The sequence below is a fragment of the Vanessa cardui genome, chromosome 30, assembly GCF_905220365.1.
Source record: "Vanessa cardui chromosome 30, ilVanCard2.1, whole genome shotgun sequence".
Taxonomy (NCBI): domain Eukaryota; kingdom Metazoa; phylum Arthropoda; class Insecta; order Lepidoptera; family Nymphalidae; genus Vanessa; species Vanessa cardui.
In genome coordinates, this window is record NC_061152.1 from 3,971,588 (window position 1) to 3,989,079 (window position 17,492).

The following is a 17,492-nucleotide window of genomic DNA, read 5'->3' on the forward strand; positions in this document are numbered from 1 at the left end:
TGAGGTCTGGTGTCCGTTGTAGTTGCGCAAACAGGAGGCAGCCTGGTCTGCCAGGTCGCGCAGGAATCGTCCGCACATACTCCGGGACATAACCAAGCTCTCGGAGCTCTGCCTCGACTAGTGCTGGCTCGGTGTTTGCCGGTAGGCCGCGGATTGCTACCTTGATGCTCCTCTCTGCCGGGAGCGAGTAGCAGAACCAGGAGATTCCGACTGTATTCTCCAGCTGGGTCAAGTACCGTTGGATTAACCGGAACTCCTGGTCCGACTTTGGGATAAACCTGACGCCTTTCCCGAACGGGCGTCCGTTTGGTGTATGTCCGAGCAGCTTCTTTAGCTCCCGGAAGTGTGTTGGCCAATCTGGCAGTGCTTCCACTATAAGCGGCGGATAGCGGCCAGATGTCTTCGGCGCGTTTGAGCCGGTCGAAGCAGCATAGGTGGCAGTGGTAGCCGCCGTGGTTGCGGTTTTTGTAGTCATGGCGGGTGTGTTCCTCGCCGGGGATGCCGCTGCAGCCGCGTATGTCAGTCCGGGTGTGGCGGAGTTCGTCTCCACTGGGGATTCTAGAGACAGGAGTGGCATGCTAGGTGGTACCACTGGCGTCTGTTTCTTTAATCCCCGTGGAGGAGAGGAGAAACGCTCCACTTCGATTTGTGGTGGGGTGGGAATGTGTGAGCTGCGCGCAGGTTTCGATGTTGTCTGCAGCGACAACGTCGGCTCCGGCGTGGAAGAATTTAGTGTCACACTACGCTTTTCGGTCAGGGAGACCATATCCGTTGAGGGTGCAGAGGAGAGCGTGAGAGGGCTGACTGCGAAGGATTCTTTACCAGCACCCGATGAGGAGCTGCCTTGCGCAGAGTCCGGGACCTTCTTGCGACCGCGAACGGTGAAGGTGGCTTCGCCAGACGCTATTATTGCGTCCAGCCCAACCTCAGCAGCGGCGACGGATCGGCTATAAGCCCTGCGGCGCAGTGGGCGAGGGCGCGTCGCACGTCGCAGCGGTAGCGGTGCCTGTATCGTCGAAGGCATGGTAAACGCGCTTTTGCAATTGAACACAGAAGGAGTTCACCCGAACAGTAAGTAGCGTCGGAGTAGCGGTATCATCACACGCTAACAACCCGCCAGCTCGGTCCTCGGGGCTTGCCGCGAGTAGCGGACCGAGGGCCAAAACCAGAGGGGGAAGCGTGTCAATCCGAATGAACGAACCGCTATTGGACGCAATGGACGGAAGCGAGGCAAACATACATATTAGTATGTATTGTAATGTAATGCTTGAATTTTAACGGCACAGCGCCATCTGTTATCCACAAAATGAATTAAACATTCGATATTACATTGTATGTTCAATGGCACAGCACGGCAATGTCGCGAAGGTTACAATAATCATTAGATAAATTATTTAACTCATTATATAATTACTCAGCCGAGTTCGTTTTACCTTAACCGACTTATTTTATCTTGAAATTGTAAAACAAAGTTTTCCTTTGAACAAGGCAATTAAAAAAAAAATACGTGGACTTAAAATTTATTGACTTCTAGACTGGATATATATAAAAATAATTAATCCATGATATATTAATAAAAGAGCCGAGATGGCCCAGTGGTTAGAACGCGTGCATGCACCAATGATTACGAGTTCACAACCAAAAAGCACTGAATATTCATGTGCCTTATTTGTGTTTATAATTCATCTAGTGCTCGGCGGTGAAGGAAAATCATCGTGAGGAATGCATGTGTCTAATTTCACAGAAATTCCGCCACATGTGTATTTCACCAACCCACAATAGAACATCGTGTCTGAATATGTTCCGAACCTTTTCCTCGAAGAGAGAGGAGGCCTTAGCCCAGCAGTGGGATGTTTACAGGCTGTTGTCGTATATTATTAAAATAGTGCAAAAGTGTACTGAGCTTCTTGCCGATCCTCGTTAGAATCTTCTTTAACTGGTGTTAGCTTTTATTTTAATTCATAACTGCTTTTAATGAATCAAAAAAATATTGTTTTCGATTTGATTGGAATCAGTTACAATTATTAGTATAGATACACTAGCGACCCGTCTTGCCTTCGCACGGGTGCAATAGCGATAAACTACAGAATTCAGTGGCGGATTTACCAATAGGCTAAGTAGGCTGGAGCCTAGGGCGGCAGATTTAGAGGGGCTGCAAGTTTAGCCCAAATTCGTTATTATCATACAGAAATAAAAATTAAATCGAGAAACAATAACGGGAAAAAGCCGATGTAATGAGGACGATTGAACACAAATGCTAAAGTTGCAATTTCAGAATAAATGTAATCAACATGATTGTGAACTAAACTAATGTATCGAATTTCAAAAGTCAGTGGCGGCAAAAATTTTATAGCCTACTAGCGGCAAATTTGTAATTCCGCCACTGGCAGAATTTGTTTGTTTACGACAACACATTAGAAACTTCTAAAATTATCAGTGTTTCTTTACTATATTGTTCACGTATTATATATAAATAATATACCCGTTCTAACCACTGAGCCATCTCGGCTGCGTATTAAATAAGTCGGTAATATCACAAATGCGCTACCCGTTCGCGTGTACATTTGATGACGTCACCGATTACGTCACGGCACTCTAGTACTGGGGGTATTAAGAATAGTCTAGACGTAATAAACGCGTCTTTAATATACGATAACGACCGCAAGTGATTCTTAATAAATAAATAGATTAATATCGAACAACATCACATATAGTATGATCCCAATGTATGTAGCTAAAGCACTTGTGTTGTGGAAAGTCAGAAGCAACGACGGAACCACAAATGGACCGAAGACAACATAGAAAACTAATGAATTTTTCTACATCGACTCGGCCGGGAATCTAACCCGGGACCTCGGTGTGGCGCACTCATAAAACCGGTGTACACGTTACTCGACCACGGAGGTCGTCATTTTTTTTTTGTTTTATGACATAGGTGGCATACGAGCAGGAGGCTCACCTGATGGAAAGTGACTACCCCCGCCCATGGACATCTGCAACACCAGGGGGCTTGCAGGTGCGTTGCCGGCCTATAAGAATGGAGTACGCTCTTTTCTTGTAGGTTCCAATGTCGTATCGGTTCGGAAAAACCGCCGGCGAAAGCTGGTTCCACAAAGTGGTTGTGCGAGGCAGAAAATGTCATATAACAAAATAATCCTTGTAGCTTTAGCGTTAAGATATAAATTTGGTTGGGAAAGTTGAATAGAAAGATAATGAAGAAAGTTGAAGATGACGCACAGTGGACGTAGCTTATGGAAAAAAAAATTGGATCCGCAGACATTTTTAACTTTGCCTTTTCGTAAATTTAAATCTTTTGTAAAAAATACATTGTTAAAAAGACTTGTTATTCGATACAAGCTTTTATAGATGATAGAAGAGCGTGGAGTTAATACCTGTTGACTTCCAGGCAGGATATATTAATCTAAATAATTGTATTAACTAACTTGACTTCGTATTTTTTAAATGTTGAAAAAGAGTAACTACTGAGTTTGACGTTTTCTCTCGGTTGAATCGACTTTCCGAACCGGTGGTAGCTTCACTTAATTGTTAAATGACGATTCAAAAGTGCTTGTAAAAGCCTACTTGAATCAAGATTATTTTGATTTCATTTCATTTCATTTGGATGGATTCTTGACATCTTATAAGATGGAAGGCATATAAATATACCCTATTCCAATCAAGCATCATCATCGTCATCATTACAATAATATAAAACAAAGTTGCTCACCGCTGTCTGTCCCTATGTATGCTTAGATCTTTGAAATTACGCAAGAGATTTTGAGAAGTTTTTTTTAATAGATAAAGTGACTCGAGAGGAAGGTTATTGTATTCCATACTTTTTTTGCCTAACACATGACAAATAACATCCGAAAAACGCGAGTGAAACCACAGGCCAATACTATTGATTAATATTTCTTGCAGAACCCGTGTCTATGACAAGTGGTGACCACAAACGATCGAGCTGAACATTTGTCAGAACATAAAAACAACAACAACAACAGCCTGTAAATTTCCCACAGCCGGACAAAGGCCTCCTCTTACTTCGATAAGATTCGGAACATATTCCATAAGGCTGTTCCAATGCGATTTGGAATACACATGTGGCAGAATTACTATGAAATAAGACACATGCAAATTCCCTCACGATGTTTTCCTTAACCTTTACACAAATTAAGCACATGAATATTCAATGTTGCGTTCTAACCACGCAGACATCTCGATTCTCATCTCTCACTTCTCACAATAAAGATACAAACATAAAACTCACAATAAACACATCGCGGTCAATATACCATTCTGCCCTCACAGCACAACATCCGGTGAGTCAATTGACCGGGATCAATCAAGCTAGTTGCGCGTGCGCATATCGCTTAATACAAACGAAACAACAACTTGGAATTGTTTCGTATGAACAGACAATTGATCGTAGACGCACTGTTATATAACCATATTGTCATATATATTTAGGTATGTATATGTTTTTGTATGAAAGGATATTACTGCACTAATGACTTTCTAGTTGACTGCACACCTTGGGAATGAGATGATCGCCTCCAGGCTGTTTCAAATAAAAAAAATATGTTTATTATTGTATATTGTAAATTGACATTACAAAAAGAGAAAAAGAAATAGATCCCGCTGAGTTTCTTTCGCCGGTTCTTCACAAGTCTGAGGTATTATATTCCGAACCGGTGGTAGATTTTCGCCAATCAATAAGAAAGTGTAAACACTTCTATTTTGAATAAAGGTTTTTGACTTTGACTATATACATACTTATATTATAAATGTTCACCCGCCAAAAATCTGCAATAAAACCTATATCTATAAAAAGTGAAAACTTTTCAAACAAACCACCACATATAACTTTATTATGAAGAATGAATATGTTTATATACGATAACATGTCAGAAAAAAGAAAGCTACATTATCCTTAGTGCTCAGTGGCGGATTTAGGTACAAATTTGCCGCTACTAAGCTAGTAGGCTATTCAATTTCTGCCGCCCCTACTTTTTTTTGCAAAATATATGACATGTGTTCTATCGTCCTCATTACATCGGTTTATTCCCGTTATTAGTATGATTATGTTACTAGGTGATATTTCTGTCAGTTACTAGATTATTTTTCCAACCCGCTATGTTGTGACGAGTATACGGATTACGGACGTAATGTGTATACATATAATTATAAGTTTTTTTTTTTAATTTCTGTAAGATAATAACAAATTTGGGTTAAATTTTCCGCCCCTCTATATCTGCCGCCCTAGGCTCCAGCCTACTTAGCCTATCGGTAAATCCGCCACTGCTAGTGCTGTAGTAGTATTAATTATATTTATATCATATCATTGGCTTATTTATTACATTGGCAGATGAGCATATGGGCCTGATGGTAAGTGGTCACCACCGCCCATAGACAACGGCGCTGTAAGAATTATTAACCATTCCTTACATCGTCAATGCGCCACCAACCTTGGGAACTAAGATGTTATGTCCCTTGTGCCTGTAGTTACACTGGCTCACCCTTCAAACCGGAACACAACACCGACTGTTTGCCAGTACAATCTGACGAGTCTTCGTTATCGTTACACAGTATAAAACAAAGTCGCTTACAGCTGTCTGTTTCCATGTATGCTTAGATCTTTGAAATTTCGCAACGGATTTTGATGCGGTTTTTTCAATAGATAGAGCGATTCGAGTTTTTGTATATAACATATTGAGAATGTAGTTAAGAAACGACAACACTGACAATTTTGGAAGTTTCTAATGTGATGTCGTAAAAAACAAATTCTGTAGTAGATATATGTAGTATCAGCATAGCAGTGTGAAGCCGGGGGCGAGTGGCTAGCAGTATTATATCGTTGGGATTAAGATATACGATCCAGTCCTTGTATATTATGAAAACTCGTGAAGGAAATAACAAGATCTTCACATCTTAATTGACCTAAATTAATATACGACGGCAATTAACGCGTATAGTACGACACGACATAGACGTAGCATAGCAAATTCAATAAAACCGATTACTGTCGATTCACACAACCAACAGAAACAGCTCCCTATCGCGCCACTCGACGCTATTCGTCGCTATAGATTCCCGCGTCAGTTCGACCCGAGACAGCGATTGCGTGTAAATCGACGCGTCGAATTGACGAATATATTCGGTCATATGATATTACAAGTCATTACGTTTGTGTAAAGATCATATTCACATGAGAAATAAATATTGATAATTCGGGATGGTTTACTCAATTCGGATGTGATCGGTTTTACGGATTTTGCCGATATGACATCTAAGTTGTGTCGTACTGTACAATTCAGAACTATTCTGTAACGGCGAACTCGAATGTCATTACAGAACACAATCGTGACGAGAACGATACGACTAAACATAAAACAATGTCTGTAGTTCTTCTTAGGTAATCTAGAAAACTATAAAACAGATTGTCAGACAATCTTCATCATCACACAGTATAAAACAAAGTCGCTTACCGCTGTCTGTCCCTATGTATGCTTAGATCTTTAATACGCAACGGATTTTGATGAAGCTTTTGTTACGAGAGTTACCTGAGCCTTCAATACGGTTTTATGACATTTGATTCTATATCATAATTTATATCACATTATTATTGCATATTATTAATATAGCAGGGGCTATTGAATTTACTTTATTATATACTAGCGGTCGCCCGCGGCTTCGCCCGCGTAAATAACGGTTCATAATAAGTCTTCTAATATCCCTACTGCTGAGGCACGGTCACATTTGAAGAATTACTGCAACCGGCGCTTGGATCTATTGTGATAAACCTCAAATTCGTGATCACAACACCTCAGCCAGACCAACATCAGCCACGAATCTGATGAGGTTCTTAGGGTCGGAGGCCATTATGCCCTCTAAGGACCGGAGTTAGAACATTTTATAGTTCTATCTTTTATAGTTTAGGCATCATACGCAAAAAATCAACTTTTTTGGTAGATTTTTTCCTTTTTTGTCCGAAAAACCCAAAATATCTTACGGAACCCTACTTTTTTTCAAAATAAAATTTAGCCTATGTTATGCGGGATTGATTGAGCTTTCGAATGGTGAAAGAATTATTAAAATCGGTCCAGTAGTTTTTGAGCCTATTCATTACAACCAAACAAACAAAGTTTTCCTCTTTATAATATTAGTGTAGACAATTATTATTGTAATTAATTGATCAATAATTTGTAAAACTGTAATTAATATTATTTTATATGGCATAGCATTTAATACTGGCATGTAACACTATTTCTTATTTTAAATATGATTGAGCTGTCATTATAAAACAATTGGACTATAGCGTGGGGCATTCTAGCAAAACTTGCTTGTAAAACGATAATATTATTTTGGCCATCCCGAACTACTGAGATTACATTTTTTTCAGTAGATTTCAGAGATTTTAGCTGAGCAATTGGATTACAGACTGTTGTTGTTGTTGTTTGTTGTTGTATTTGTAGTAAAATCAAATCAACAATAAGAATATATAAGAGCCGAGATGGCCCAGTGGTTAGAACGCGTGCATCTTAACCGATGTTTTCGGATTCAAACCCAAGCACCACTATATATATGTGCTTAATTTGTTTTTATAATTCATCTCGTGTTCGGTGAAGGAAAACATCGTGAGGAAATCTGCATATGTCTAATTTCATCGAAATTCTGCCACATGTGCATTCCACCAACCCGCATTGGGTGAGGAGGCGTTTGCCAAGCAGTGGGAAATTTACAGGCTGTTACTTTACTTTATTATACAACAATTTGACTTTCTTGCTCAGTGTCGTAAATTAAATAATAATAATGATATCATAGTAAAGTTTCATTAAAATCCATTCAGTAGTTTTTGCGTTCTAGAGCGAAAAACATACAAACTTTCACTTTTAATACATTAGAAAGGATATATATATATATATTAAGTTTCACTTGGAGGTAGAGCTTTGTGCTAGCCCGTCTGGGTAGGTACCACCCACTCACCAGTTATTCTACCGCTAAACAACAGTACTCAGTATTGTTGTGTTCCGGTTTGACGGGTGAGAAAGTGTAACTACAGGCACAAGGGACATAACATCTTAGTTCCCAAGGTTGGTGACACATTGACGATGTAAAGAATAGTTAATGTTTCTTACAGCGTCATGTCTATGGGTGATGGTGACCACTTAACATCAAGTGGCCCATATGCTCGTCCGCCAACCTATACTATAAAAAAAAAGTTGACCTTTCTGATATGGTAATTAGTGGGATTGCATTATTTTCAGACGTTCGTTTTATGACGCACCCACTATTGGATTTTCCAATTTGTGTTATTGTATTGATACAATTTCAATTGTTCTTATTATTATTATTATAATTTAAATAAACAAAATCACTTTACCATTCCACCTTTGACTAAAAAAAAGTGAACTGCTAATAAAAAAAACAACAAAAAATTAATTATCTGTATAAATGCATAAAACAATTTACCTTTCGAATACGAAAAAGTTTTATTACCTTTAAATACTCAACTATAATTTAAATTTAGAAGCGAGAAAGAGACAGCATTGTTCTATTCGTACTCTTCCGTTCATTGACCTCCCCTTTTTTTGCGATAAAGGTCATTGCCACGAACCTGTTCTATGTAGATCATTACTACTAAATACTGACCACTACTTACTACAATACAATGCCGAATCAGCCCAGAGGTTATACGTGCATATAAACGACTAATAGGTTATTTAACTAGTTTTTTAAATCCATTTTATATTATTTAATAGAAGTTAAGGAACACAGTAAAAGTAGATTTTTTTTCTGTAGTTCATATTTGCCGAATAATATCATATTAAAAATTCCATATTTAAATAACGCGCGAAAACGCTACTTGGTCAATATGGCGCTGCAATGGGGTCGGTGACGTCACTTTGCTGTATTTTAATCTGTGGTTCATATAGTAGAAAAGCAAGGTTTACTAGAAAGTGACTTCATCATAAGCCCGGCCAATCAGGAACGTTTTGTGTCACGTGGCAAACGTTTGAAAAAATGCATTTTAATTTATTGATTTTTGAATAAATCAAGTATTATTTTCAAGTTTCATTAGTAAATAACCATTTTCAAACTCATAATATACACTGATTACAATAATTCACAATTTATTTTTCACATTGTCGATAGCCTATAATAGGCTATCGACAATGTGAAAAATAAATTGTGGCTTCGCTTGCGTTTAAGATATTGATCTTAAATCAACAGACAGATAAACAGAGCCACTTTCACATTTAAAATCCACAAGCGACCCGCCCCGGCTTTGCACGGGTGAAATGTGCAAATTAGCGCAAAAAAATTTAAGACAATAATTTAAATTTCAAACCTAAAAAAGATCAATGTTTTTCTAGTCTAATGTACATGTATTATACATATACATATAGAATTTGTGTTTATGATTCATCTCGTGCTCGGTGGTGAAGGAAAACATCCTGAGGAAACTTGCATGTGTCTAAATTCATAGAAATTCTGCCACATGTGTATTCCACTAACACGCATTGGAACAGCGTGTTGGAATATGTTCCAAATCTTCTCCTCAAAGGTAGAGGAGAAAATTTACAGACTATTGTATATCATTAGTCTTCAAATTTGGGGGTGCATTGATGACCCAATTAAAGGTTAATATTTGGCGATAATACTTATCATGAGGGGCCAAACTTAGAACATATCTTATAATTACGATGACATATACATATATATGTATACATATACTAGCGAATCGCCCCCGCTACGCACGGTTGCAATACTGATGCTAAACATACTACCAAATAATTTATTTACGACATCACATTAGAAACTTCTAAAATTATCAGTGATCGTAAACTATATAGTCCATGTATTACATACAAAAACCTTCCTCTCGAATCACTCTATTAAAAAAGCTTCATCAAAATCCGTTGCGTATTAAAGATCTAAGCATACATAGACAGACAGCGGTAAGCGACTTTGTTTTATACTGTGTAATGATAAGGATATATAACATATATATATTTAAGTACATAAAGTTCATCGAACGTGACGGATGGCACCATTATGATTGGCAGATATCCAATTACAAAAATATTAACAAAAATGTTTTTACAACGTCACTGTACGATTGGACTGATTCGTGAAAAGGGGAGGAAAGAGGGGGTACATACAACCCTATATCCATACATATAATAAAACTAACTGTTACCCGCGGCAGTGCTCGAGTTTTAGAGGATTGGTTGTCACGTGTTAGGGGAAACAAGTAGCCTATTTCTATCTTTGGAGTTCAAGTTTGCTTCATAACAAATTTCATCGAATTCGGTCCAGCGGTTTGGTCGTGAAAGAACGGCGAACATACAGATCGAGTTACTTTCACATTTATAATATTACAGTATAGTATCTGTTTGTAGTATTAAAATAACCACTTTTTACTAAACGGCTGGTCGGATTTTTATGGGACTTTCACTGGAAGATAGCTGATGTAATAAGGAGTGACTTAGGCTACATCAATAACTTTTTGTTTCATTCAAACGCACACAAACACACTACATATAATTATTTATAACTATATAAAAGATAATGTTATGTTTACGTGGTGGTAGGGCTTTGTGCTAGTCCGTCTGGGTTGGTACCACCCACTCATCAGTTATTCTTCCGCCAAATAGCAGTACGCAGTATTGTTGTGTTCCGGTTTGAAGGGTGAGTGAGCCAGTGTAACTACAGGCACAAGGGACATAACATCTTAGTTCCCAAGTTTGGTGGTACATTGACGATGTAAAGAATAGTTAATATTTCTTATAGCGTCATTGTCTATGGGTGATAGTGACCACTTACCATCAGGTGGCCCATATGCTGGTCCGCCAAACTATACCATAAAAAAATGTTTTATTATATAACTACAGGCACAAGGCACATAACATCTTAGTTCCCATAGTCTGCCTACATCTTAAAAAAAATAATTATAAGACCGCAAACAAGCCCATGATTAACCAAAAAGACACCTTAATACACATTGAATAAGGTTTAGAATGGCGTAAAAGCACGATAATCAAAGCAATACTTAGGGGTTACGTTTCATAACCGCAACGCAGACGCACCGACGACGCTTGGCGACCGCAAATACAACGCTGATTATTAAGATTGATGTACATTTTACATTACATAGCCTTTAAATTTCCCACTGCTGGTCTTTAGCCTCTTCTCCCTTTGAGGATACACATGCGGCAGAATTTCTATGAAATCAGACACATGCAGGTTTCCTCACGATGTTTTCCTTCACCGCCGAGCACGAGATGAATTATAACCACAAATTAAGTACATATATACAGTGGTGATTGCCTGGGTTAGCTCTCTCTTACCAGGACCGTTGCCATTGACTACCAAAAAGAAATAAAATGTCAATAAATATCCCCGATTAAAAAAGTTTCATAAATAAAATTAATATATTTTGTTATTATTATGTATACATACAAATATAGACAAAGACAAAACAATAATCAGTAATTCTATCTCCTATATTACTCAACAAATATGTTTTTTTTTTTGTTAACTGTCATATAACCGAGCTTTAGTGTTGTCAGTAAAAAAAAAGTAATAAAAATAAAATACATTTGAAACATGATAAATATAATGTTTCCCAATTAGTAAGCATTACTCATCCTGAATATGAGACCACAGTGCCATAACAAAGAACTTTGTTGTGATATTCTTATCATCCAGGCGTAAAAAAGACTATAATGTATTTAAAAATTATACATATTACAGTTTTGAGAGTATCATGTATTAGCTGCAATTGTAAAGCTATATATTATATATTCTTGAGCCCCTCAGCATTCCAAGGCATATTACCCATTCTTTACATCGCCAATGTGCAATCTTGGTAACTAAGATATTATCTTGTTGACCTCCATGGTTGAGTAGTGTGTACACCGGTTTTCATGGGTGGTGTACCCATACTGCAAGGTCTGAGTTTGAGTCTATGTTGTCATGGGACTGGGTGTCTAATGTCTATGGTACAGTCATTACTTCTGATTTTCCCAAACACAAGTGCTTTAGCTACTTCCATTGGGATCAGAGTAATGATGTTGTACAATATTTATTAATATTTTTTATTTATCTTTCTTTCTATAATTTCTGAAGCAGTTAGATGTGCAATATACTATGATAAGCAAATAAAAACTTGACTTATAATGCCCTACATATATGTACTTATAAGGTAAAAATCCGATGTACCCAAATTTTACCCAATTATTTATAAATAATATTTTTATTAGCCATTTTTATCTAAACAGATGTGTTATCTGTGGCTTTGGCATAAATTACAAAATAAAACTATTGATACACTACTTTCAAATATAAATGATGTGTTTCGTAATTTATCATTAATAGTTAATATTTTACAGCAGTTTTTATTCTTTCGCAAGTCCTATTGTTTCTAAAACATAATATTGTTTTTAAATGTTTTTTTTTTTTTAATTTATTTTCTGTAGAACCCTTAATGATAAAATAACTTGAGTCATTATGTTAAATGCACATACTTAGACATGAAAAGTACATGATGAGTGTCTCGCTAAACCTTTTTTTTTTTCGAACTGGGTAAAGCCCTACTGGCCTTTACAGCGTCACTGGGCGGGGATTAGGGATCCCCTATGCACCATGTAAGAGTTAATATATCAAGTTTTTAATTATGATGAAGACTATTTTATCAAGTGAGTATGTAAGTACATGCTCTTTCTTTTCAAAATGATGCCCCTAAGACATCTTCAATTTTCTATTATATCATAATTATTCAGCCATATCGATTTGATTATTGATAGGTAAGTAACAGCACAAAAACTATCTAAATTACATTAGGTATGATTAGATTAAATAATTTATTACCAGTATAATCAAACTAAGTTACAGTTAATTTATAACTGCATAATTTTTAGCTTTTATGATATGAAGTTATTACAAGTAATTAATTCATAATATATGTATTATGTATATTGGTATTTGATAAGGTTTTTTGGAATAGCGCTAATTTATAACTAGCAATAAATAACAAATTTGAATTATGTGTCTTGATATAAATATAAAAATTTTACTCAGTATATGGGTATAATATTTTTAGTTTAATAAATTTGATAACATACGTTTTACATAAGGAAATTGGCCATTGTTTGTTTATTCGTATAAAGAAACAGTAAACAACATATAAAACAACGTTTATGAAAGCAAAAGTGGAGGTTACTTAATATATATAATTATTTTAACCATAACATGATATTCCAGAATATAAAATAAACAATGTCAATATATCTTCTAAGACATTTTTTAAGTCTACAATATATTGCTGAATCATAAAGAATTATTTAAATAAGTCAAATAACTCAAGTTTTTTTTTACATTCACTTTTTTTTTTAATAGGCAAAGACTACATTACATTCCATTAAAAAAAAAGTATGTAATAAATAATTACGTTCCATTCTTGCATAAATATAATAATGATAGATATATTGTATCAATATCTTTCAACATAAAACAGTTAAAAGAGAACTAAATTTCTGTAATAACATAAAGATAATTTCGAAACATCTGTTCTTACTTAAAATTTAATCTAAAAGCGAACGATAACATCATTATTTGTATTACAATTTATATATACGATATATTTATTTTATTACTCACCGATATGTTTGCTCTCAAAATAAATGAACGTCACAAATTAAAATTACACATAAGCACATAAATCACTTGCACATTACACAAAAACGTTTTTTTAATAGCACTATAAACAAGGGAATTTCCATAACAAAATACAATGGAAGTCAACCATTGTTTCCCGACGTTTAACAATGAATGGAGCTGTCTCCATGAATCAGAGAGTTGTGAATACGAATAGTGATTGCAGATTTGAGCAGAATACTACCGAAACGTCATTAGATTTCAATTCATTCATTCTCGATCTGACAGATCTACACATGGGTAGCAGTTCAATAATAAATTTACCGTAAATAAAAAATATGTCAATTTATTTTTATAATTCAGTAAAAATAAATAATAATTACAAGATTTTCGTATGAATGTAGGAAATAGGAATAGGAAGGTTACATTCAACTAATGTTAAAACTTGACGTTAGCTGTAACCTTTTTTTATACTCTATTCCAACCATAACAGGAAAAAAAGCCAAATAAAAAACATTTGACTGTATAATTGGGCGAGAGCTAGATTAATCTATGACTAAGGAATTTAAAAACAAATGTGCTTTGAAATTCTACGAAACTGTTTTCGCGATTTTGGAATTAAAACTAAAGTAGACAAAAGTGGTTAAGTGCAATAGTGTTGTATAATTGTTCACAGCTTAGCAAATCGTACGAAGGACGTAAATCAAAGATTTGTTTGTTGTATGTATTTTTACTTCCATCGGAATAACAGGCTACGGGCCGGAGCTTAATATTTACATTTCAGACTTATTTATATATACTTTAATTTCTTTACTGGTAATTCTTGTAATAACTACTGGAGTTATCATAGTTTTGGTTAATTAAAAACTCAATCGAAATGCCAAATTTTCATGAAAAAATCTTATATTTAATCGAATTATATTATATATTTAATCGATTCATATATCAAACCAGTAGTTATGGGTCAAAATTTAAGTAAAATATTCCAAAAAGACGAAATAAAAAAAAAGAAACCGCCGGCGTTGTTGTTGATAAACATATAACATTCTTTTTGATCATAGTTTAAAATGCCATTGTTCCATAAACGCAGTTAAAACGTTAATTTCAAGTAATGAAGCTTAGAATAGTTTGTCTAACAATAATAATCAATATTGAAAATTCATTTGAAAAAATGAATCCGAACAATTTCGATATGTTTTTGGATTACGACTCCAATGTAGACACCGAGAAAATAGATTTACGTCAAAGATTCCTTAATCGAAAAAAACAAATCCACGATCAAGATATGAAAATTAAATTATTCGATAAAATTAATTCTAATAAAACCTTATTTGTTGATGGCATAATGCATTCTCTTGAAGCGAATGGTTTCGATTTAAAAAATGAAATGGAAGGTGCGTTCAGAAACATATTAACTATGAACGGGTCCAAATTTATTTATAAGAGAGATTTCTTCTGGAGAACATGGCGGATGATTGAAAATAATTCAGGAAATGTTTCAATAATTTGTTACAAATGTGAGAGTTTTGTCAATGAAACTTGTCCTAAATGCCGCAGTGGCGGATATTGGGTAAAGTACTTTTTGAAAATATCTTTTTTTAATGAAATTAAATATCCTACAATTTTTTTTTGCTGCACTATCACTAACTTAGGCGTAGGATATTATGTCGAGCGGCAGGAATAACGTATGAACAGTGATTTATACGTGTTCATATGCCTAACCTATGAGATATAATGAGTTAAGGACCTCAAACCCACCGTAGTGGCGAATGGTGTATGTCTCGTGTGTTCCTTTAAAAGATAATAATTATTCTGTTTATGGCAGTAAGTCTATGGACGGAGTTGATGGATTGGATATTTTAATTTAATGTTTTGATCATTTTATCGATGCTACATAATATTCTATGCAGGTTATTGAAGAAAAACCACCAAAGTGCTCATATGAAATACTTTCATTGAAAACAAATTGGGAATTGTGTATTGTCAATAACGCACAATACTACAATCCATTCGATGTTTGTCCATCAGTCATAACCGTTAGAGATTTAAGAATATCCTGCGGAGATTTTATCGAAACAGTATGGCGTATCACGAAGACATACAACGTTCCTGAACGGAGCACAACTGTCATCTGTCAAGGGCGGGAAAACTGTGAAGTTTCAACATTGTATTCGGTTGGTAATTTTTAATGTTACATTTGAAGCATAATATTGTGATGTTAAATGTATTTATCTATGTTTAAAGAAACTGACTGAATTCAGATTTGTAATCACAAAGTTCGACGCAACTTAGATGTAGCATCTAAGTTGATTTACACAATCAATAGAAATATCTCCCTATCGCGCCATTCGACGATATTCGTCGCTATAGATTCACGCGTCAGTTCAACCCGAGACAGCGAGTGCGTGTAAATCGACGTGTCAAATTGACGAATATATTAGGTCACATGATATTACAACTTATTACGTTTGTGTAAAGATCATATTCACATAAGAAATGAATATTGATAATTTGAGATAGCGTACTTAGTTCGGATGTGATCGGTTTTACGAATTTAGCCTTGCGATGCGACATATAAGTTGTGTCGTACTATACGTAAATATAAAGTTTGATTATCTTCTTCGATGAGTTGTATAGGATGTGTATAATTATTTTTTAAATGAGATAAAAGGGATGATCAAATTAACCTCTTCACGTCTATTAACTGAGATGGCCCAGTGGTTAGAACGCGTGCATCTTAATGACCGCGGGTTCAAATGCAGGCAAATACCATTGAATATACATTATACGTGTGCTTAATTTGTGTTTATAATGCATCTCGTGCTCGGCGGTGAATGAAAACATCGTGAGGAAACCTCATGTGTCTATTTTCAATTAAATTCTGCAACATATGTATCCTCAAAGGCAGAAGATGCCTTAGACCAGCAGTGGGACTTAGTTCGGGTGTGGTCGGTTTTACGATATTTGCCGATAATACATCTAAGTTGCGTCGTACTATAAGTAAGAATCAATAATAAGAAATATGTTTTTTTAGATACACAACGATTCGATAGTGTTTAGAATTATCGATTCAACAAATAACGTGTTTTATTCAAGAGCTATGAAAAGTGATAACAAGAATTTCGTATGCTATGACGATTGCGGTATATTCAATCCGGTGACTAAAGAAATAAAAAAACGCGAAGGTCCATTCGTCTATGATTTGTTACAAAACAACAAAAATAAAAGAGATGACAAATATGTCAATCCTAAAAAAGAATACAAGAAAAAGAGTACGCCATTAAACTTTAAAGGGGTCACAAAGTCGGTTCATTTGTTAAATAATGTCCTTCATTACAAAGACCAAAGACAGAACGAAGATGGAAACTTGCAAGCAAATTTATCACATATTGCTGAAGCGAATAAAGAATCATTAAAATCTCCTTGTATGAAATTACAGGAGAAATATTTAAATGACTATGTTGATGACAGTGATTATTATGACTATTAGAACTAGCGCGCACTGGTAACTTTAGTCACGGTGACTGTTTCGTCACTCTTGTTGAGTCCATGAATATGTATGGAGGTGCGCGCACGTTACGACGTGACAATTGGGTGACATTTGTGTCTGCATCTGTACATATTCACGGACTTGACAAGTGTGACGAAACAGTCACCGTGACAAAAGTTACCAGTGCGCGCTAGTTGTTAGTGATGTTAGTCTATATATATAATAAAATTGGAGTGTCTGTTTGTAATATTAAAATAGCACTTTCTTACTCAACAGCATATGTACGTATACACGGTACATATACCAAAATAACATTTTTTACAATTTTTGTCGGTCTGTTAGT

General features: G+C 35.7%; 2 protein-coding genes across 3 annotated transcripts in view; one reads left to right on the forward strand and one right to left on the reverse strand.

Moving 5' to 3' along the window:
* Nucleotides 1–13,901, reverse strand: part of LOC124542360 (monocarboxylate transporter 13) — a 51,753-nt gene extending 37,852 nt beyond the window's left edge. For both annotated transcript variants that reach the window (XM_047120334.1, XM_047120333.1), the window contains exon 1: nt 13,663–13,901. The gene's annotated coding sequence lies outside the window, so the exon portion shown is untranslated. The remainder of the gene's footprint in view (nt 1–13,662) is intronic.
* Nucleotides 13,902–14,225: 324 nt separating this feature from the next.
* LOC124542307 lies at nt 14,226–17,200 on the forward strand. Its single transcript, XM_047120274.1, has 3 exons — nt 14,226–15,229; nt 15,570–15,833; nt 16,694–17,200. Exons 1-3 carry the CDS (start codon nt 14,771–14,773, stop codon nt 17,147–17,149), a joined length of 1,179 nt encoding a protein of 392 aa, XP_046976230.1. The 5' UTR covers nt 14,226–14,770; the 3' UTR covers nt 17,150–17,200.
* Nucleotides 17,201–17,492: the final 292 nt, after the last annotated feature.

What these genes read in the sequence shown, in the direction of transcription:
- LOC124542307 (XM_047120274.1), top strand. Translation starts at nt 14,771, where the DNA reads ATGAAGCTTAGAATAGTTTGTCTAACAATAATAATCAATATTGAAAAT. An exon ending in GCCGCAGTGGCGGATATTGG is followed by an intron (nt 15,230 to 15,569) that starts GTAAAGTACTTT and finishes TATTCTATGCAG; the next exon opens with GTTATTGAAGAAAAACCACC. An exon ending in AAGTTTCAACATTGTATTCG is followed by an intron (nt 15,834 to 16,693) that starts GTTGGTAATTTT and finishes ATGTTTTTTTAG; the next exon opens with ATACACAACGATTCGATAGT.